This window comes from Bufo gargarizans, chromosome 9 (genome assembly GCF_014858855.1).
Source record: "Bufo gargarizans isolate SCDJY-AF-19 chromosome 9, ASM1485885v1, whole genome shotgun sequence".
Classification (NCBI taxonomy): Eukaryota; Metazoa; Chordata; class Amphibia; order Anura; family Bufonidae; genus Bufo; species Bufo gargarizans.
Window position 1 is genome coordinate 24153479 of NC_058088.1, and position 22487 is coordinate 24175965.

The window sequence follows — 22487 nt, forward strand, 5'->3', positions numbered from 1 at the left end:
GAAATGTTTACTATGTAAGTGCAGGCAGTGAGGAGACAAATGCTGGGCACATGAGCTGAAAAAGAAGTTCTGCAGAGCATTGCAGGTAGGGGAAAGATCCTGTGTGTATTAGCAGTGTCATTGTACAGCTAGGACTTGTAGTTCTATGCATACAACATGCTGCTGAATCTCCCAGCAGGCAGACATATCACTCAGAGCAGCACTTGCATTCACTCTCTTAGCATTGTCATTATACAGCTGGGACTTGTAGTCCTACACATACAACATGCTGCTAAGTCTCCCAGCAGGCAGACATGTCACTCAGGGCAGCACTTGTATTCACTCTCTTAGCAGTGCAGGGGGAGGGGCAGACACAGTTTTTATCGCAAGTAAACAAAGGGCCAGAAGAGAACCAGGGAAATGAGGAAATAGATATTTTTTTGCCTAAAACTTGCTTAGCTTAGTTATATATTGCTGACCATTAGATTTACAGTGCTATATTTTTTTTTTCCATAACTCGGACAACCCCTCTAAGTCAGTAAAACTAAATCTGTAAATATATATTATTAAACAAAAAAGCACAAAGAAGAGGAATTTGAAAACAATGATATACATATTCAAATGAAATAACAAAAACAAATTATCAGTAAGAAAAATAAAATCTTGCCGTGACCCGGATTCGAACCGGGGTTGCTGCGGCCACAACGCAGAGTACTAACCACTATACGATCACGGCTGATGCTCTAACACCGCTTGTCACAGTTCTTTTCACTTGAGGAAAACCCTTTGATGTTCAAAAACTACTACGTGTGTAAACTCTAAGGGCTGAACCTATAATCTCATATCCTATTATAGTTGTCTGAAAACGACATAGCTTAGTCAATAAATACCCAGAGATCCTGTGCAATAATTTGTTAGAACTTCTAACAGCAGTAAGTACCTTTAAATTTCACGTACGAAAATTCAAACACTAAGGCCTCTTTCACACGAACGTGTTTGTGAAAGGTCAAACCCGCGCGAGTAGGTACGCAATTGCAGTCAGTTTTGCGATTGCGATTCGTTGTTCAGTTTTTATCGCGCAGGTGCAATGTGTTTTGCACGCGCGTGATAAAAAAAACTGACTGTGGTACCCAGACCCGAACTTCTTCACAGAAGTTCAGGTTTAGGTTCAAGGTTGTGTAGATTTTATTATTTTCCCTTATAACATGGTTATAAGGGAAAATAATAGCATTCTGAATACAGAATGCTTAGTAAAATAGGGCTGGAGGGGTTAAAAAAATAAAATTAAAATTAAACTCACCTTAATCCACTTGTTCGCGCAGCCGGCATCTCTTCTGTCTTCATCTGTGAGGAAAAGGACCTTTGATGACGTCACTACGCTCATCACATGGTCCATCACATGATCCATCACCATGGTAAAATATCATGTGATGGACCACGTGATGAGCGCAGTGACGTCATCAAAGGTCCTATTCCTCAAACATGAAGACAGAAGAGATGCGCGAACAAGTGGATTAAGGTGAGTTACATTTTTATTTTATTTTTTAACCCCTCCAGCCCTATTGTACTATGCATTCTGTATTCAGAATGCTATTATTTTCCCTTATAACCATGTTATAAGGGAAAATAATAATGATCGGGTATCCATCCCGATTGTCTCCTAGAAACCGTGCGTGAAAATCGCACCGCATCCGCACTTGCTTGTGGATACTTGCGATTTTCACGCAGCCCCATTCACTTCTATGGGGCCTGTGTTGCGTGAAATAGAGCTTGCTGCGATTTTCACACAACGCACAAGTGATGCGTGAAAATCACCGCTCATGTGCACAGCCCCATAGAAATTAATGGGTGCGGATTCAGTGCGGGTGCAATGAGTTCACCTCACGCATTGCACCCTCGCGGAAAACTCGCCTGTGCGAAAGGGGCCAAAGAATATCACAAGATAAAAATGTTTTAATTCCACAACAGTTTGCAAAGAGTTTTTGATGATTTTTTGCATTTTTATTTTTTCATTCGGAACTGCATTCAAAAGTTTTGCTGGATGTTGAACGAAACAGGTAGCAGACATGTGACTTAATGGCTTAACTGTAAAGCTTAGTTCACACGCTAGTGTTTTGGTCAGTGATTTCAATCAGTGATTATTAGCCCAAACCAGGAATGAAAGGTATAAGATTTGCTATGTTTTTCATGCTTACCTCATTTTGCCTTACAATCACTGACAGAACTCACTAACCCTAACATGTGAACTAGGCCTCACTGTGATCTAAGTAACTAAACTGCATTGCTCTCTGGTACCGGAAACAAGCAGAATTATGAGATTAGATTTAGACATAAATGGAGAACAAAAGATCATGTAACTGGCATAAGTAACATATCTATAGTTAAAGGGGTTATACAACCCCTATAATGACCAGGCCCCTCATATAGTTTACACTTACCCTGCTCCCAATCACCCTCGTCGCTTCCGATCCCTTGATGGCCGCCACTGCAGCCAATAGCAGGCCGTGACGGGGACGACGGGGACATTTTTGCAACTTTCGTGATGCTGCCACTTTTCACAGTGGTCTATGTTTAAGAGCTAAAAGTGAGATCAGACCTGGATTATGGCTCATTCACTATGTATGACTTTTGCAAAAGATGCAAAAAAGTTGCAACCCACACCAGGCAACCTGAAGGTGTAAACCACATTACACTCACACCACACGTATTATTAAGGTGCACCAGTTCATACATTTGGTGGAGGCGCACAAAGCAAAGCCAAATTTAAAACTGATGTAAAAACAACATTAAATGATAAATGACCCCGAAAATCTTTCATCCAAAGTCATTGTGCATTTTTCAAACATTCGGTGTAAACACACACACACATGCACACGCATACACACACATGCATACACCCAAAGATAAAGAGAAAATGAAAATGTTATTTATCTATGTCATGTAAATGTTTATTGGAAAAATTAGTGTTGCATTACATTTTCTCAAAACTGAACTGATAGAAATTCAGAATAGCTTTGGCTAACACAGCTGCAAATTTGGAACGTTCAACACTTTCCCGAATCCACTTGGGCAATTCAATTTGAATTGCATCAACTTCTCCAGATATTTTGGAGCCATGAGTGCTGGTAATAAATCCTCCAGAGAAGTATGCACCACCATTCGGCCCTGGATTTGAAGGAGAAGGGACACAGACATAATTAACATTCTGTTCTTCGATAAACATTCCTAAGCTTTGTCTTCCACGAAGCAATTCTTCAAAAGATGTATCTGGCCTTCTTTTAGACAAAGCATAAATGGAGGTATCGGATGCAGAAAATTTCCCAGAATCTAAATTTGCTTTGGAAATGAGATAGCCAAGTTCAATCCATTGTTCGGGGTGGGACTGACCATGTATATCAATGAGTAAACCTTGTGACATATGAGACTTTGCACTACGGATAAAACCCATGAACTCATCCCAAGCTTGGTCTGCATCAGGGACACCAAAGGCTGCTTCATCCTTGTCTCTGTTAGGATCCAACTTAGACCTTGACAGATTGTTGATAACAATATGGGGACTGTAGCCAGATGTTAGACGACATATCTCTTTGGCCACAGCGAAAGCCATTTCCTGAGTGTATAGATCCTTTACTGTTGTAACCTTACAATTACCAGAGTCTTTCACAGATCCTGAAGGACAGGAATGTGTGTAGTAGCAATTTCCTGTAGCTTTTTCCCAACATCCTGTATCGCGAGTAGGTATTGAAGATGGTGTTAGAGATCCACCATGGGGGGCAGTCAAGATCAAGCTCATGTTCCCAACCTGGTATTCAATATACTTGTTCTTGCCATAAATTATCTCTTGAGCGTTGCTTATATTGAGCCATAAGCCCAGAAGGAAGACTGTCCACAACATTCTTGATAGAAATACTTCCTAAAAACAAAAAAACAAAAAAAAAAAAGTTGTCATGCTGTCCGGGACAAATAGATTATGATACAGGTGACTAATGAGGAGTTGATAGCAAGCAGTTCTAGCAAACAGAAGAGCAATTACCAGTCCAAAACTATAGGCGTGCTGCATACATAGCAGCTGCTGTTGCAAGGCCAAGCCCTGGCCACAATGCTGCCAGAAACTAGTGTCTTGTAGATTTCTAATATAAGTGGCAACTTGTGACTTTTTGTTAATAGATGGGGAAGGGGGTTGGCAAATAGTTTGAGATCTACATCAAAGGCCTCTCACCTAGCTAATCAGTACCCTGCTATGGGCTAAGAAGGGGAGACAATTCGCAACAAGTCTCTACAGATGGGTCTCCCACTTTTGGAGAAGGCTTGTTTGGTTAACATCCTTAGGGCAGTGATACTAATGTAAACCAGCGCTCTGTGCCTGCACTTCTCTCCCCACACACAGGCCATGGTCCGCAATTGCAGACAAGAATAGGAATTTCTATGGGGGTGCTGGCCGGGTGTATTGCGGATCCGCAATTTGTGAATCCGCAATGCACAACGGATGTGTGAATGGACCCTAACTGTGAGTGGAGCTTGCACTTCAGCTCAGAGCTCTATAGTGTATATAGGGCATGCGTGCACATGTCCCTTCTCCTTTTATGAGGCAGCAAGCGCACGCCCTCTTTCTTCCCCAGCCTATGGCTGGTCTTCCTTCAACGGGAAGGCATCTGAGCAATTAGGTTTCTAGCTTTGTCTAGTCCCTGTCTTTAGCAAAGGTGTTACTATTTCTTGTCATTTCTGTGCAACGGACCTTGGATATAATTTACCGAACTCTGCTTGACTGCTGCCTACCCTGACCTTGTATCTTGCCTATGGACCCTGCTACTTTGCTGCCTGCAGTGACCTCGGACCCTGTTACAAACTCTGCCCTGCTACCACCTGCCCCTGATCTCGGACCTAGTGCTTTGACCATGCCTCGCCACTGCCTGATTAGTCTCTGGCCTCCCAGCGCCCCGTGGGTATACCATTATGGGCGTCCGCAGGGGGGGCACTGGAAATCTGTAAACTGAGTTCTGCCTCTGCTCTGCAGCACTGGCGGATGCGGGGGGGAGCAACAGGGCAATTCCCCCACCCCCGAGCTGCTCAGAAGTGGGGGGGGGGGGGGGGGGCGGCGGCGGCAGGGCACAGGGAGATGAACGCTTCCATTGTGGAAGCGTTCATCTCCATAGTCCTCTGTATTGCCATCCTCAGGACAGCGATAGAGATGACTGTGCTGAGGCAGGGGAGGGAGAGGCGTGTCCCTTTCCCTTCCTCTGATAGGCTGCAGGCACTAGGCCGGCGCAGGCAGCGCAATGACGCCATCGCGCCGCCTGAGCCGTACAGAGCGGGACACAGGTCGGAAGAGGCCTGCATCGCATCGCTGCCAAGGAGGTAAGTATAAGGCCTCTTTCACACGGGCGTCATGTTTTTTGCCCGGCTAAGAGCCGGGTGCGTTGCGGGAAAATGCGCAATTTTTCCGCACGAGTGCAAAACATTGTCATGCGTTTTGCACTCGCGTGAGAAAAATCGCGCATGTTTGGTACCCAAACCCGAACTTCTTCACAGAAGTTCGGGCTTGGGATTGATGTTCTGAAGATTGTATTATTTTCCCTTATAACATGGTTATAAGGGAAAATAATAACATTCTGACTACAGAATGCATAGTATAATAGTGCTGGAAGGGTTAAAAAAATAAAAAAGTTAACTCACCTTATCCTCTTGTTCGCATAGTTCGTTCCCGGTCTGTAGTTTGCTAGCTGTGGGTTTGGGCTAAAGGACCTTTGATGACGTCAGATCACATGCTCCAATCACATGGTCCATCACCATGGTGATGGAGCATGTGATCTGACATCATCAAAGGTCCTTTAGCCCAAGCCCACAGCTAGCAAACTACAGACTGGGAACGAACTACGCGAACAAGAGGATAAGGTGAGTTAACTTTTTTATTTTTTTAACCCTTCCAGCACTATTATACGATGCATTCTGTAGTCAGAATGCTATTATTTTCCCTTATAACCATGTTATAAGGGAAAATAATACAGTGAATAGACTGTCACCTAGAACCCATGCGTGAAAATCGCACCGCATCCGCACTTGCTTGCGGATGCTTGCGATTTTCACGCAACCCCATTCACTTCTATGGGGCCTGCGTTGCGTGGATTATCGCACCGCAACGCACAAAGAGGAGCATGCTGCGATTTTCACGCAACGCATAAGTGATGCGTGAAAATCACCGCTCATGTGAACAGCCCCATAGAAATGAATGGGTCAGGATTCAGTGCGGGTGCAATGCGTTCAACTCACGCATCGCACCCGCGCGGAATACTCGCTCGTGTGAAAGGGGCCTAAGTGTTTAATTTTTTTTGTTTACAATACTGGTGGCTACTGGCACATAATGGAGGTCTCTGGCTACTGGCACATAATGGGGGTCTCTGGCTACTGGCACATAATGGGGGTCTCTGGCTACTGGCACACAATGGGGGTCTCTGGCTACTGGCACATAATGGGGGTCTCTGGCTACTGGCACATAATGGGAGGGGCTGTCATTACTGGCACATAATGGGGGGCTGTCATTACTGGCACATAATGGGGGGCTGTCATTACTGGCACATAATGGGGGGCTGTCATTACTGGCACAAAATGGGGGGCTGTCATTACTGGCACATGATGGGGGACTGTTATTACTGGCACATTATGGGGGGGCTGTTAATACTGGCACATTATTGGAGGCACTATAGGGGCATCTACTGAGGCCACAAAGAAGGGGTGTTTTATATGGGGGGCTCTGTACAGTAGAATTTTATACTGGGACACATTATGGTGGGTACTATGAGGAAGGGCGGATAGGAGCACTATGGAGGCATTTACTGGGGTCACTAAGAAGGGGTATTTCATACTTGCAAATTATGGGGGCACTATGGGGACATTAGCTCAACTGGGGCATTACAAGGGGGTATTTTTTGCACTGTCACATTATAAGGAGAATTATTTCTACTGGGGGGGCATTATGGTGGGCTTTATTACTCCCCCATGGTATGACCCCCTAGTAGCAGCACCATCGTCTCCCTGCTCTGCTATCCCTCTGCCTCTTCTCCAAATCCTTATTATGAAATCTTTCTCATTAGGATAAAACGCAACATCAGCTCCACCGAGCACCCAAGCCAAGTGTTGAAGTGGTGTCCGAGATCCCTAAGGGCCAAGTCAAGTACCGTATTTATCGGCGTATAACACGCACGGGCGTATAACACGCACCTTCATTTTAGAGGGAAATTTCAGGAAAAAAAAATTAAATTTCAAATAAAGCCTCTGATCTGCCCCCTCTGGTAACACAAACCCCCCCCCCTCCCTCCCCAGTATTAATCATTGGTGGCAGTGGCCACAGGGTCCCCCTCCTCCCCCCCATCATTGGTGGCAGTGTCAGTTCCTATCGGAGCCCCAGCAGTGTAATGCTGGGGCTCCGATCGCTTACCATGGCAGCCAGGAGTCACGCTACTGAAGTCCTGGCTGCCATGGTATGTTAGTGAGCAGAGAGCAGCGCATTATACTCACGTGCGCTGTGGCCGCCGGTCGCTCCTTCTCATAGGTCTGTGCGGCGCATTGCTAATGCTTACAGCATTAGCAATCCGCCGCACAGACAGAAGAAGGAGCGACCAGCGGCCACAGCGCACGTGAGTATAATGCGCTGCTCTCTGCTCACTAACATACCATGGCAGCCAGGACTTCAGTAGCGTGACTCCTGGCTGCCATGGTAAGCGATCGGAGCCCCAGCATTACACTGCTGGGACTCCGATCGGAACTGTGGGATATGGCCGGCACATTCATTGGTGGCGCAGTGGCCACAGTCCCTCCCCTCCTCCTCCTACTCTGTCCTCGTTGGTCTTCAGCGGCAGCCGCGCACAGTGGGGAGGGAGGGACTCCCTCCTCCTTCCTCCTCCCTCCGCTGTGCCGGCCGGCTCAGTCCTGCCTCTCTGGCCTCCGGAGGACACGTTTCAGCCCTAATCGGCGTATAACACGCATACATCATTTGCCCCCTATTTTCAGGGGGAAAAAGTGCGTGTTATACGCCGATAAATACGGTAATTGTAAGTTTTCATGTGAAATATGTTTATGTTATACATATAGGATACACTGTGCCACACAATATACAGTATACCGCTACACTGTGTCACACAATATACAGTATACCTCTACACTGTGCCACACAATATACAGTATACCTCTACACTGTGCCCCACAATATACAGTATACCTCTACACTGTGCCCCACAATATACAGTATACAGCTACACCGTGCCACACAATATACAGTATACCTCTACACTGTGCCCCACAATATACAGTATACCTCTACACTGTGCCACACAATATACAGTATACCTCTACACCGTGCCCCACACTATACAGTATACCTCTACACTGTGCCTCACAATATACAGTATACCTCTACACTGTGCCACACAATATACAGTATACCGCTACACTGTGCCACACAATATACGGTATACCGCTACACTGTGCCACACAATGTACAGTATACCTCTACACTGTGCCACACAATATACAGTATACCTCTACACTGTGCCACACAATATACAGTATACCTCTACACTGTGCCCCACAATATACAGTATACCTCTACACTGTGCCCCACAATATACAGTATACCGCTACACTGTGCCACACAATATACAGTATACCGCTACACTGTGTAGTCTGTTCTATAAGCACCATTGTTTTGTGGCGGCGGACAGAAAATAATCTGGAAGTGCCCCTCCCGAGACCAGGCTCTGGATCCGCCACTGCACAGCTCATGCGTTATTATACTTTGTGATAATGAATATGCCCCTTCCCTTCATTACATTCTCAGAAACAAGCAGAGCATGGATGTCAATACAATTATGCCCCCCCCCCTGGAAAAATTTCAGCGGACGCCCATGCATACCATTTGGAGGTGAGTCCAGAGAGTCCACACCCAGGTCCTGGTGGTTCTCTCGTGTCCCAACCCCCCTCAGATTTAGCACCTGGTACACCCAGGATACCCTATCCTCAGTATTAGAGGTATTGTGAAGAATAAGGGGTGTACTTAGACATCGCCCTCTGAGGGAGTTGCACACGTGGGGCAACAGGTTTGGTCGCTGAACATAACAGCAAAGCGCTGTTCATTCCTGATCAATGGCCGTGTAAAAGGGTCTTTACATGGATGCGTGTAAGATTCTTTGCATAACATAATTTTTTTATTGTTGAACCCCCACTGTATGCACAGGTTTCTTTCCTTGTTGTACTACTACTGCATACAAAACATACATATGGCAGCAATTAAAGTCACTGTTCCTTGATATCTAAACCTTGGGATGAAGTTATCATATGTAGTCTATTAAGCCACCCATACATTTTTAGACCTGTGGTTATTTGACCATTCTCTCTGTATTTGTATTGTACAGTAATATTTTTTACTTCCTTGTACACTAAATGGCGGTGCTAATGTTCTTGCAGCCTGAAGAAGTACTTTGTCCAAAAAGAAGAAGTGCTTTGTCCAAAACGTTGTCACTTTATCCTGTGAAACCCTGATTATGTAAATGAAAGCATATTCACTAAGACTGTGGAGTGTTTCCTTCTCTTTGGATTTACAGTACTGTGGGTCTCTTGGCAGTAGAGATCAAAATCAGCTTGTAAGGATGTGGGACAAGGGACCTTAAAGGGGTTGGCCACCCCTAAGTATCAAAAATCCAAAGTGCCCTAGACAATAGCCAAAACCATGAAGTATTTATATCATGTGACATGTACTGGCTATATATCATTTTTGTAACCTGTTCCCCCTTTACAGGCTTCTCTGGAAGAGCTCCTCAGACCGGCTGTGTGGGAGGAGCACCAGCAAAGTGAAAGTAAAAATCCCAGCATGCATTGCAACAAGCATGTACAGAGGAGCAGTCACATGACATCCCCGCCCACCTGTGTTTCCATAGAGACAAGAGCCCCTCAGATAATATCAATAACTCAGTCATCAGTGAATAACTGCTGTACAGACATAGCAATAGGAAGTACGCCCCAGTCCCAGCAGCACACAGGAATATAATGCTAATGTATCATATATATGTTACTGGGGGGGAGGGAGGGGGCCCTGTTCATAAACTTGCTGTACGGCCTAGTCATTTCTAGTTCCACTATTGGATTTAAGCCATGAACAGAATGAATAGAGGGGGAGATTTATCATTTCCCTTGTTTCTGAAAAGTGGCTTTATAAAGTTGCAAACTATGTGTTTGTGGCTTTTTAATTGTGCCTTAAAAAAAAAAAAAAAAAAAAAAAAAAAAAAAGGGGCGTGGCAATGGCTGGGAGGGGGCGCGACCAGTCGCCCCAACAAATTTATGTTCATTTTCGCCAGTTTTCTGACTCAAATGAAGCCAGAAATCTACGGCAGCTCTGAGCGGTCATAGATTTCTGTGTTAGGTGCATGGACTGCCATAGGAGGGGGGCTGTTGGGGACAGATCTTTGTTGCACAAGATCTCTGATGAATACATTTGTACAAATCTATCTGCTCACATAGAGAGGAGCCTCCTGTCTATCATCAGACGACTAAGGCTACTTTCACACTAGCGTTAGCAGGGTCCCCTGCCGGATTCGTGCTAATGCTAGCCCACGAGTGCCCCCGGAAGTCCGCTCCGGCTTCATTCACATTCACTGATGCCCAGCACGCTGCGTTTTTTTGTCCGGACGCCTCTCAGCATGTTTGCCGTGCTGTGGCCACATCTCCGACATGTCCCCATTAAAGTGAATGGGGCCGGAGTGGACTTACGGCGGCACTCGTGGGCTACCGATAGCATGGTGGAAACTGGCGACAGCACGAAGGGGAGGTTTACAACGACAACCCCAGGAGTGTCGTGTCTGTGGGATCCAGTTCTGGAGTGGACCAGGAAATAAGAAAAAGCACCAAGAACCAGCTCAAGGAACTATAAGTGCGGCTTTGCCGCGTCACATTGCACCACACTGTTGAAGTGGCATTTGAGCATACAATAAGGCTCCAAGTACAGTTACATTGTGGTGTATGAGCTGAAAGCTAATGCATAGCCCTAAGGGACTCATACGCTGACACCGTCCTATCTCTCTGGCTGCTCATAGGGTGTTATATGCTGGGATCTGGAGTAAGGATTAAAGTGACATGAGACGGACATCATTTCCCTGTGGAATACAAATAGTATTGCGCAATACATAGGGTGCGCCCCAACGAGGAACTCGTCCAGGAACATACAAGTGCAGCTAGACTGCTTAATGGACTTTATGGAAAACATCCCATTTGCTGGTCTATTGTTAGACAGTGTTACATGTACTATTGGTTTATTCTCTGTGTACCAATCTGTTTTATATATTCTCAGCTTCTTGTTCACTACATTGTTCAATAAATTCAACTGCTGGAAAAGAACCGTTGTCTGTGTGGCATCGTGTACCCTGTGTACCCGTAGGCCCAGCCCTCGGCCTTCTTTCAAGCTCACAACACCATTATTAGCCCAGCATTGAAACAAGTGCTGCCCTCCAATACTTCATGTTCTGTATTAGGGCAGTTAGTACCCATAAGGGACCCACCTCTACTAGGCCTCATGCACACGACAGTATTTTTTCACGGTCCGCAAAACGGGTTCCGTTGGTCCGTGATCCGTGACCGTTTTTTCATCCGTGGGTCTTCCTTGATTTTTGGAGGATCCACGGACATGAAAAAATCCGTCCTGAATTACAATGCAAGTCAATGGGGACGGATCCGTTTGACGTTGACACAATATGGTGCAATTGCAAACGGATCCGTCCCCATTGACTTTCAATGTAAAGTCAGGAGTCCCTTTTATACCATCGGATCGGAGTTTTCTCCAATCCGATGGTATATTTTAACTTGAAGCGTCCCCATCACCATGGGAACGCCTCTATGTTAGAATATACCATCGGATTTGAGTTACATCGTGAAAACTCATATCCGACAGTATATTTTAACACAGAGGCATTCCCATGGTGATGGGGACGCTTCTAGTTAGAATACACTACAAACTGTGTACATGACTGCCCCCTGCTGCCTGGCAGCACCCGATCTCTTACAGGGGGCTATGATACGCACAATTAACCCCTCAGGTGCCGCACCTGAAGGGGTTAATTGTGCGTATCATATCCCCCTGTAAGAAATCAGGGGCTGCCAGGCAGCAGGGGGCAGACCCCCTCCCTCCCCAGTTTGAATATCATTGGTGGCCGGCCCCCCCTCCCTCCCTCTATTCTATTATCATTAGTGGCACAGTGTGCGCCCCCCCCGGCCCCCCCTCTATTGTATTTAACTCATTGGTGGCACATCCGTCTGTATGAAAGTAACCTACGGCCACGGATCACGGACACGGATGCCAATGCATCCGTGTTTTTTCACGGACCCATTGACTTGAATGGGTCCGTGAACCGTTGTCCGTCAAAAAATAGGACAGGTCATATTTTTCTGACGGACAGGATACACGGATCACGGATGCGGCTGCAAAACGGTGCATTTTCCGCGAAAAAAAAAACGGAAACGGCACAACCGCGACGGATGCACACAACGGTCGTGTGCATGAGGCCTTAGCCAAAGTAGTGAACAGCAAAAAGTGTCTGTTCCTCTGGAGCACGTGGCTTATGTGTGCATTTCAAATGCGGCTATTTATGTCATTAAGCACTGTGTAAAACATGAAAAATGGAGAAAAAAATTCTAATAACTGCTTGAGGTGCATCTTATTTTTGGGGGACCTCTCAAATAGATGAGTTGTTAAGCCAGGGTTATCCAGTCTTATTATATCGTTGGCTTCAGCAGGTGTATAGCAGGGTCTGATACCCGGTTTATAGGCCATCGATATACAGTAAATAGACTGAACAACCCCTTTAAGGATGGAAATTTCAGCAATCTTTCGAGGCTGTATCATATTTAAAAACAAATTGCGGGCAAATGCAAATAGAGCAATTCCAAATTAATAAAATATTGCATTAAAAACAATATAAAATGGTGAGAATGCTGGTTTCTTACCTTCCTAAGTCTGCTGTGGCTATATAGAGAATACTTTCCAAGCACTGTGTGCTAAGCTTATGGTGGATTTTATTTTAGTTGTGCATGCTCATGTCACCATTATTATGTTATCTTAAAATGTAAGGTCAAGTAGTTAATAATTGCAGCAGTCAGATGACTTAAAATCATCATGCTGCGAAAAGACTGATGGCTCTTGAATGTACTAGTTGCATTTTACCTACCGGTATATTTAACCCTTTCGCTGCGAGGAGTGTTTAGACATTTTGAAACCTCTGCTAGCCAGGACATTTTTTGCATGTTTGACACATATAAATTAAACTATTACAAAATAAATAAAAAATCCCACTACCCCACCTTGCTCGTATATCTACTGAAAGTATATCTGTTTTACAGATATACCATGACCTGGATAAATGAGAACCTTCACAGACTCTACTGAAAGTAGACACCCAGCACATCGTCACAATGGCACTCAGCACTTTACACAGATACCTTCATGCAGCTTTGCGTCAAAGTGAAATTTTTTGTCAACAATTACATAAAAGTTGATATTAGTAGGTAAAAGTGTAACAGGGCCAGAAAGTTATATGGACCACACCTTTTTAAAAATAAATGTTCAACGTGTGTTCATACATATCACTTAGGCCTAAATTTACATGCACATATCTTCATAAAATTACTGGAACTAGAAAGATCAAAAATCAGATTTTAAACTGGAAATGTAAAAAAAGATTAACAACCTATGTAACACAAGGCTTACATTCATTGAAAAGTAAGTGCACCCCCAAAAACGATATATTTGCTGAAAGCAGACAACTTAGTAATTGCAGTTAAGGGTACTTTCACACTTGCGGCAGGACGGATCCGACAGGCTGTTAACCCTGTCGGATCCGTCCTTCCGCTATTTCGCCGGACCGCCGCTCCGTCCCCATTGACTATAATGGGGACGGGGCGGCGCTCCGGCGCAGTACGGCAGTTCGCGGTCAGAGGCCGCCAGACTAAAAAGTCGGACATGCAGGACTTTTAGTCCGGCGGCCTTTCGCCGTACACTGCCGTATTGCGCCGGAGCGCTGCCCCCGTCCCCATTATAGACAACCTTGTCCACCTTCATGTAACTTTATGACAAGCAGGAATTATTTTACAGAATGCATCAAAACAAACATTTGCACATAAAAATCACATCCAAGCGAAATTTTACACATTAAAAACAATGAAAAATGTAATATATTGAGGAGTGCAAATTGTATATATACCACAAGCACATACATCAACAAGAGCTTGTGCTCCTAAAAACACTGGAACAGAGGCCATGTAATGTATGGTCATCATCCACATATGTGTTAAAATGTATATTGTATAGGCATTCGGGTTCTATGTTACCAAAATCTACATTGCAAAACATACCATGTATAAAAATATAACCTAATAATACACACCTTTATGCAACTCTGCAACAGTGATTATTAGCAAAAACTCAAATTTGCTAATAAAATCTGTACTCTAGCAGAATCCTTAGGCAAATGAAATATAGTCTTCAAAAAACTTTAATACATACCACACATTTACATTCTGTCATGTACTCACCTAGCCGCGCTCTCATGGCGAGTCCGGCTTCTCATTGGAGGCACTGCAGGCAGTGCGCCGCCGTTGTGTCGACCAGCTGGGCTGGTTGGCCTATCAGTGCGCAGGGATGCTGGGCCTAATAGGCCCAGTGCTGGTGTCCAGTGCATGCGATGTGATGCATTTAATGTTGCATGTGTTAAAGAAATACAAAAACCGTATGAATGCACCAACCAACTTTTTCATGCACGTTTTGGGAATTATGTAGTGTATAATTTTCCATTCCCCTATACAAACTGAACCCCACATAATGCATTAGTTAAGACCACTTTAAGACAGGTATAATATGGCTACTTCATTACTCCTCTATTATGTACCAAACACCTTAACTTCCTGTAGTTTATCTGAAAATGAGTTAAGGCTGTATTACACAGCCTATTCTGCAGGCGATTGTCACGAAGACAGTCACCTGCTCAACAGCGGAGGTGACTGCTGCTATTATTTGCAGTGATCTCCTCCTCCACAGCATGGGAAAGAGCGATTGTTATGCTATTACTCGTCCCCATGGCGTCTAGTTGTTTGCTGGAAGCAGATCGAGATTATACAGCACGATCTGCCGCCAGCAAATCGTGATCTTTTAGCATGCTGAAAGATTACATTTGCAAATGAACAAGCAAACCCAGAACTGGTGTGTGTTTTTTATAGGGCAGGGCAGCTGTAACCAACACCTCCAATCTCATCTCATTGATTGGACTCCAGTTGGCTGACACCTCACTCCAATTAGCTCTTGGAGATGTCATTAGTCTAGGGGTTCACATACTTTTTCCACCTGCACTGTGAATGTTTACATGGTGTGTTCAATAAAAACATGTTAACATTTAATTCTTTGTGTGTTATTAGTTTAAGCCGACTGTGATTGTCTATTGTTGTGACTTAGATGAAGATCAGATCACATTTTATGACCAATTTGTGCAGAAATCCATATCATTCCAAAGGGTTCACATACTTTTTCTTGCAACTGTGTGTGTGTATATATATATATATATATATATATATATATATACACACACACACACTCACCTAAATAATTATTAGGAACACCTGTTCTATTTCTCATTAATGCGATTATCTAGTCAACCAATCACATGACAGTTGCTTCAATGCATGTAGGGTTGTGGTCCTGGTCAAGACAATCTCCTGAACTCCAAACTGAATGTCAGAATGGGAAAGAAAGGTGGGCTATAACAGCGGAAGACCCCACCGGGTACCACTCATCTCCACTACAAATAGGAAAAAGAGGCTACAATTTGCACGAGTTCACCAAAATTGGACTGTTGAAGACTGGAAAAATGTTGCCTGGTCTGATGAGTCTCGATTTCTGTTGAGACATTCAAATTGTAGAGTCCGAATTTGGCGTAAACAGAATGAGAACATGTATCCATCATGCCTTGTTACCACTGTGCAGGCTGGTGGTGGTGTAATGGTGTGGGGGATGTTTTCTGGGCACACTTTAGGCCCCTTAGTGCCAATTGGCCATCGTTTAAATGCCACGGGTTACCTGAGCATTGTTTCTGACCATGTCCATCCCTTCATGACCACCATGTACCCATCCTCTGATGGCTACTTCCAGCAGGATAATGCACCATGTCACAAAGCTCGAATCATTTCAAATTGGTTTCTTGAACATGACAATGAGTTCACTGTACTAAGATGGCCCCCACAGTCACCAGATCTCAACCCAATAGAGCATCTTTGGGATGTGGTGGAACGGGAGCTTCGTGCCCTGGATGTGCATCCCTCAAATCTCCATCAACTGCAAGATGCTATCCTATCAATATGTGCCAACATTTCTAAAGAATGCTATCAGCACCTTGTTGAATCAATGCCACGTAGAATTAAGGGCTCTTTCACACTTGCGTTGTCCGGATCCGGCGTGTACTCCACTTGCCGGAATTACACGCCGGATCCGGAAAAACGCAAGTGAACTGAAAGCATTTGAAGACGGATCCGTCTTCAAAATGCGTTCAGTGTTACTATGGCAGCCAGGGCGCTATTAAAGTCCTGGTTGCCAAAGTAGTAGTGGGGAGCGGTATACTTACCGTCCGCGCGGCTCCCGGGCGCTCCAGAATGACGTCAGAGCGCCCCATGCGTGTGGATGACGTGCCATGTGATCACGTCATCCATGCGCGTGGGGCGCCCTGACGTCACTCTGGAGCGCCCCGGGAGCCGCACGGACGGTAAGTATACTGCTCCCCCACTCCCCACTACACTTTACCATGGCTGCCAGGACTTTAGCGTCCCGGCAGCCATGGTAACCATTCAGAAAAGCTAAACGTCGGATCCGGCAATGCGCCGAACCGACGTTTAGCCTAAGGCCGGATACGGATTAATGCCTTTCAATGGGCATTAATTTCGGATCCGGCCTTGCGGCAAGTGTTCAGGATTTTTGGCCGGAGCAAAAAGCGCAGCATGCTGCAGTATTTTCTCCGGCCAAAAAACGTTCCGGTCCTGAACTGAAGACATCCTGATGCATCCTGAACGGATTTCTCTCCATTCAGAATGCATTAGGATAAAACTGATCAGGATTCTTCCGGCATAGAGCCCCGACGACGGAACTCTATGCCGGAAGAAAAGAACAACGCAAGTGTGAAAGAGCCCTAAGGCAGTTCTGAAGGCAAAAGGGGGTCCAACACCGTATTAGGATGGTGTTCCTAATAATTCTTTAGGTGAGTGTATTTCTGGTTTAATTAATTTATTTATTTTGGGATGAATTTTTTTATATATTTATTTATTGATGACTTTATTTCTATATTTCTGTATTGATGAATTTATTTATGTATTTATTGATTTATTTTTGTATTTATTTATTGATTACTTTTTTTATATATTTCTGTATTGATGAATTTATTTTTGTATTTATTTATGAAAATATTTATATATTTCTCTATTGTTGAATTTCTTTATGCATTTATTTGGTAAATATTTTTTTTTCTTATCAATCGATGGGTTTATTTATATATATTTTTTTAATTAATTTATTACACCTCTTATTTATTTATTCATTCACTTAACTAATTGTTGAAATATATATATATATATATATATATATATATATATATATATATATATATACACATACACACACACACACACTCACCTAAAGAATTATAGGAACACCATCCTAATACGGTGTTGGACTCCCTTTTGTAATGCTGGGGCTCCGATCGGTTACCATGGCAGCCAGGACGCTACTGAAGTCCTGGCTGCCATGGCCAGTTAGTCTGCGGCATTATACTTACATGCGCTGTGGCCGCCCGACACTCCTCCTTCTTGTAACTCACCGGTCTGTGCGGCACATTGCTTATGCTTATAGCAATGCGCCGCACAGAGTGAGTTACAAGAAGAAGGAGCGTCGGGCGGCCACAGCGCATGTAAGTATAATGCCGCAGACTAACTGGCCATGGCAGCCAGGACTTCAGTAGCGTCCTGGCTGCCATGGTAACCGATCGGAGCCCCAGCATTACAAAAGGGAGTCCAACACCGTATTAGGATGGTGTTCCTATAATTCTTTAGGTGAGTGTGTGTGTGTGTGTGTGTGTGTGTATGTGTATATATATATATATATATATATATATATATATATATTTCAACAATTAGTTAAGTGAATGAATAAATAAATAAGAGGTGTAATAAATTAATTAAAAAAATATATATAAATAAACCCATCGATTGATAAGAAAAAAAAATATTTACCAAATAAATGCATAAAGAAATTCAACAATAGAGAAATATATAAATATTTTCATAAATAAATACAAAAATAAATTCATCAATACAGAAATATATAAAAAAAAGTAATCAATAAATAAATACAAAAATAAATCAATAAATACATAAATAAATTCACCGGCACAGTTATACACAGTTATACACAGCACACCGGCACAGTTATACACAGCAGCGCAGCCCCGATCTCCTCCCCATTCACTGAGGAGATCCGGGCTGCGCTGCTGAACGCTGAAAGCCGGACAGCTCCCCTCTTCCTCCGCTGATAGGACACCATTCTCCCCCCCCCCCCCATGCCTTCTCCTTCTGGCGACGTGTGCGCTCACAGTTAGAATGAGAGGCCGGCCACTGGATCGCCAGGGAAACATCTGTGCAAGCGCGGCCCATGGATGCGGCAGGCGAGCGGTGGCCGTATCCATGGGCAGCGAATATATAAACAATGGAGTAGGAGAATAAAATTTTAGAGAGAACGTGTCAAATGTTCACTAGGGGGTATATAATTAAATAAAATATGATCATGAAGATGGGAATCCCAACCTCCCCTGGCGTCTTATTAGCTACCATACTACTGACCACCCTCCATACTTCATCACTCGTTATATTCCTCATCACACACACTCTCTCTTCTTCATTCAAACTCTTCTCTATCACACTTAACACATCCTCCTCCAACCTCTTATCTCTCCATTTCTCAGCATACCTATATCCTCACTCACATCAACACCGTCCTCTCTTAGCTTATACAAAAACCTTAACCTAGCATTCAATCTCACATACCCATCTCTTTTTTGCTGCCACTGTTTTATATAATAAAATTTTTTTTTTTTTTTTATTGTTTTAAAATTGTTTTTATTGGTTTTCAACATAGAGTGAAAAACAAAGAGGACAACAGTGTTTCACCCTTTTGGAAGTATACACATATCCTGAGCATACATTATATATGTACCATAGTAAATACAAATAATAGACATGTCCATTATCAACAGAAAGATATTTCCAAAGATAACGCCTCCTCCCATCTCAATATAACAGACATAAGTACTTCCAATAGAGATCTGTATAAACTAAACATCAACAAAATACTACAAAAAGAAGACAAAAAAGGGGGGGGGGACAAGGGGAGGGGGAAAGCAAGAGGAAAAGAAATGCCCTGGGGGGGGGGGGGGGAAGAAAAGCTTTGTATAGAACAGATTTCCATTGAGGCAGGCGCAAAGTGTAATGTCTCATACTATCTCCAACCAGGAGCAACTAATATGAGTGCTTACTAGTGTTGAGCGCGAATATTCGAATTGCGATTTGATTTCGAGATTTCGCGAATATTTAGAATATAGTGCTATATATTCGCGAAATCGAATATCCGCTCCAGTCAGTGCCCGTTGCCGCTTCTGCCGACTTCCGTGCTCATGGAGCGTCCCCATCACCATGGGAACGTCTCCATATACTAGAATGTACTGTCGGATTTGAGAATTACGTTGAAATCGCAATTCGATTATTTCAAGTTATAATAATCGAATTGCGATTTCAACTTAACACTGCTATATTCCATATTCGTTAATTCTAGCCTAATATGGAATTTAGCAGTGCTAAGTTGAAATCGCAATTCGATTATTATAACTTGAAATAATCGAATTGCAATTTCAACTTAGTACTGCTATATTCCATTTGCGATTGCGATTTCAACGTAATTCTCAAATCCGACAGTACATTCTAGTATATGGAGACGTTCCCATGGTGATGGGGACGCTCCATGAGCATGGAATATAGCAATACTAAGTTGAAATCGCCATGCGATTACTTCGAGTTATATTAATCGCATTGCGATTTCAACTTGGACCTGGTTTACTATGGTTGGCTTCAATGGCTTGGTAGAATTAGCGAATATGACGAATGTATTTGTCATATTCCACAAAACGAATATACAAATGTATTCGTCATATTCCACAAAACGAATATACAAATGTATTCGTCATATTCCACAAAACGAAGATATTCTCCATCTTCGTTTTAGCTACCTATTCATCAACTTCGCGAATTCTAGCAATCATATAGGAAAGTTTACTATAGAGACAGCTAAGTTTAATTCGCTATGCGATTATATTACTTAGCTTTTTTTTTAAATAAATAGAATAATTATAATACCTGATAATTATTATAATTATTCTATTTATAAAAAAAAAGCTAAGTAATATAATCGCATAGCGAATTAAACTTAGCTGTCTCTATAGTCAACTTTCCTATATGATTGCTAGAATTCGCGAAGTTGATGAATAGGTAGCTAAAACGAAGATGGAGAATATCTTCGTTTTGTGGAATATGACGAATACATTCGTCATATTCGCTAATTCTACCAAGCCATTGAAGCCAACCATAGTAAACCAGGTCCAAGTTGAAATCGCAATGCGATTAATATAACTCGAAGTAATCGCATTGCGATTTCAACTTAGTACTGCTATATTCCATATTAGAAAAAACGGAAAGAAGGAGCCAAAGCGCCAGATAATAAATGTAATAAATCCTTTATTGTAATATGACAAATGTAAAATACATATAAAAAATGCAGGGAGACAAAGGAAAGAGGGAGCAGGGAGGTGAAAAGGGCGCCACCCTGGGAGGAGCGCTCCGGTCTGGATGCCAAAAAAATATGAATGGAGACCGGGGGAAACAATGGACCAAACCTCACCTCAAACAGGAGTGAACCGACCAGGATGGCGCTACCCCAACGCGCGTTTCGGCATGCCAGGATGGCGCTACCCCCTGACGAAGGCACGCCGAAACGCGCGTTGGGGTAGCGCCATCCTGGTCTGTTCACTCCTGTTTGAGGTGAGGTTTGGTCCATTGTTTCCCCCGGTCTCCATTCATATTTTTTTGATTGTTCATCTTTATGCTAGATCTTTGCATGGCCGGGCGCCAACATCCAGCTTGGTGTTGGGTTTTGTCATCTATTTTGACCCACCTGTTCACCATATAATCAGAGTTGTCTGCGGGCAGGCTATTTACTTTCTGTATACTTTTATACCGCTGACCTCTCATATATTTTAGCATCCAGACCGGAGCGCTCCTCCCAGGGTGGCGCCCTTTTCACCTCCCTGCTCCCTCTTTCCCTTGTCTCCCTGCATTTTTTATATGTATTTTACATTTGTCATATTACAATAAAGGATTTATTACATTTATTATCTGGCGCTTTGGCTCCTTCTTTCAGTTTTTTCTGATATGTGCACTCGGGAGCTTGTGCCGAGTTATTCTCTTGGGGTGTGATTGTGGGTATACTGGGTGGGCACGGGCCCCCCCCCCCCTCTCTTTTTCCCCTTTGTGGCACCCCTGGGGTCGCCCTTTTGTTTTCTATATTCCATATTAGGCTAGAATTAACGAACATGGAATATAGCAGTGCTTAAGTTGAAATCGCACTTCGATTATTATAACTTGAATTAATCGAATTGCAATTTCAACTTAGTACTGCTATATTCCATATTCGTTAATTCTAGCCTAATATGGAATATAGCAGTGCTAAGTTGAAATCGCAATGCGATTAATATAACTCGAAGTAATCGCATGGCGATTTCAACTTAGCACTGCTATATTCCATATTAGGCTAGAATTAACGAATATGGAATATGTCAGCAACCATAGTAAAACAGGTCCAAGTTGAAATCGCAATTCGATTAATTCAAGTTATAATAATCGAATTGCGAGTTCAACTTTTTACGTATATTCTTAATATTGCTATAACTTCGTCTTTACGAAATTTCGTAATATTGCTCTAACTTCGTCTTTTAGAATATGACGAATATTCTAAAAGACGAAGTTAGAGCAATATTACGAAATTTCGTAAAATACATATATAGACTGTAATTTAGCTAATATACTGCTATAGTAATTTTTTTAACAGTGTACATATTTTACAAAACTTAAGTTCAGAAGAGGCAAAAAAAATTGAGAAAAAAAAAATTATTATAGCACTATATTAGCTAAATTACAATCTATATGTGTATTTTACAAAATTTCGTAATATTGCTCTAACTTCGTCTTTTAGAATATTCGTCAAATTCTAAAAGACGAAGTTAGAGCAATATTACGAAATTTCGTAAAATACCGTTGCCTTATACTATTAAAAGAAAAAAATCGCAATACGCGATTAATTAAATCGCATATTATTCGCGATAATTGGAAAAATTACGAATATT

The 22487-nt window shown here is 43.1% G+C and overlaps 1 protein-coding gene and 1 non-coding gene across 5 annotated transcripts in view; both read right to left on the minus strand.

Moving 5' to 3' along the window:
• Positions 1-643: 643 nt before the first annotated feature.
• On the minus strand, positions 644-715 carry TRNAH-GUG. Its single transcript has one exon. It is a non-coding gene; the product is annotated as a tRNA-His (tRNA).
• Positions 716-2937: 2222 nt separating this feature from the next.
• LOC122946438 overlaps positions 2938-22487 on the minus strand; it is a 42506-nt gene continuing 22956 nt past the window's right edge. For 3 of the 4 annotated variants that reach the window (XM_044306074.1, XM_044306075.1, XM_044306076.1), the window contains one exon: positions 2938-3892. In XM_044306074.1, coding sequence (XP_044162009.1) covers positions 2951-3892 — 942 coding nt within the window. In that variant the 3' untranslated portion in view covers positions 2938-2950. Of the gene's footprint in view, positions 3893-14544; positions 14614-22487 lie in introns of those variants that run through there. The other variant, XM_044306077.1, reaches the window with a different exon arrangement.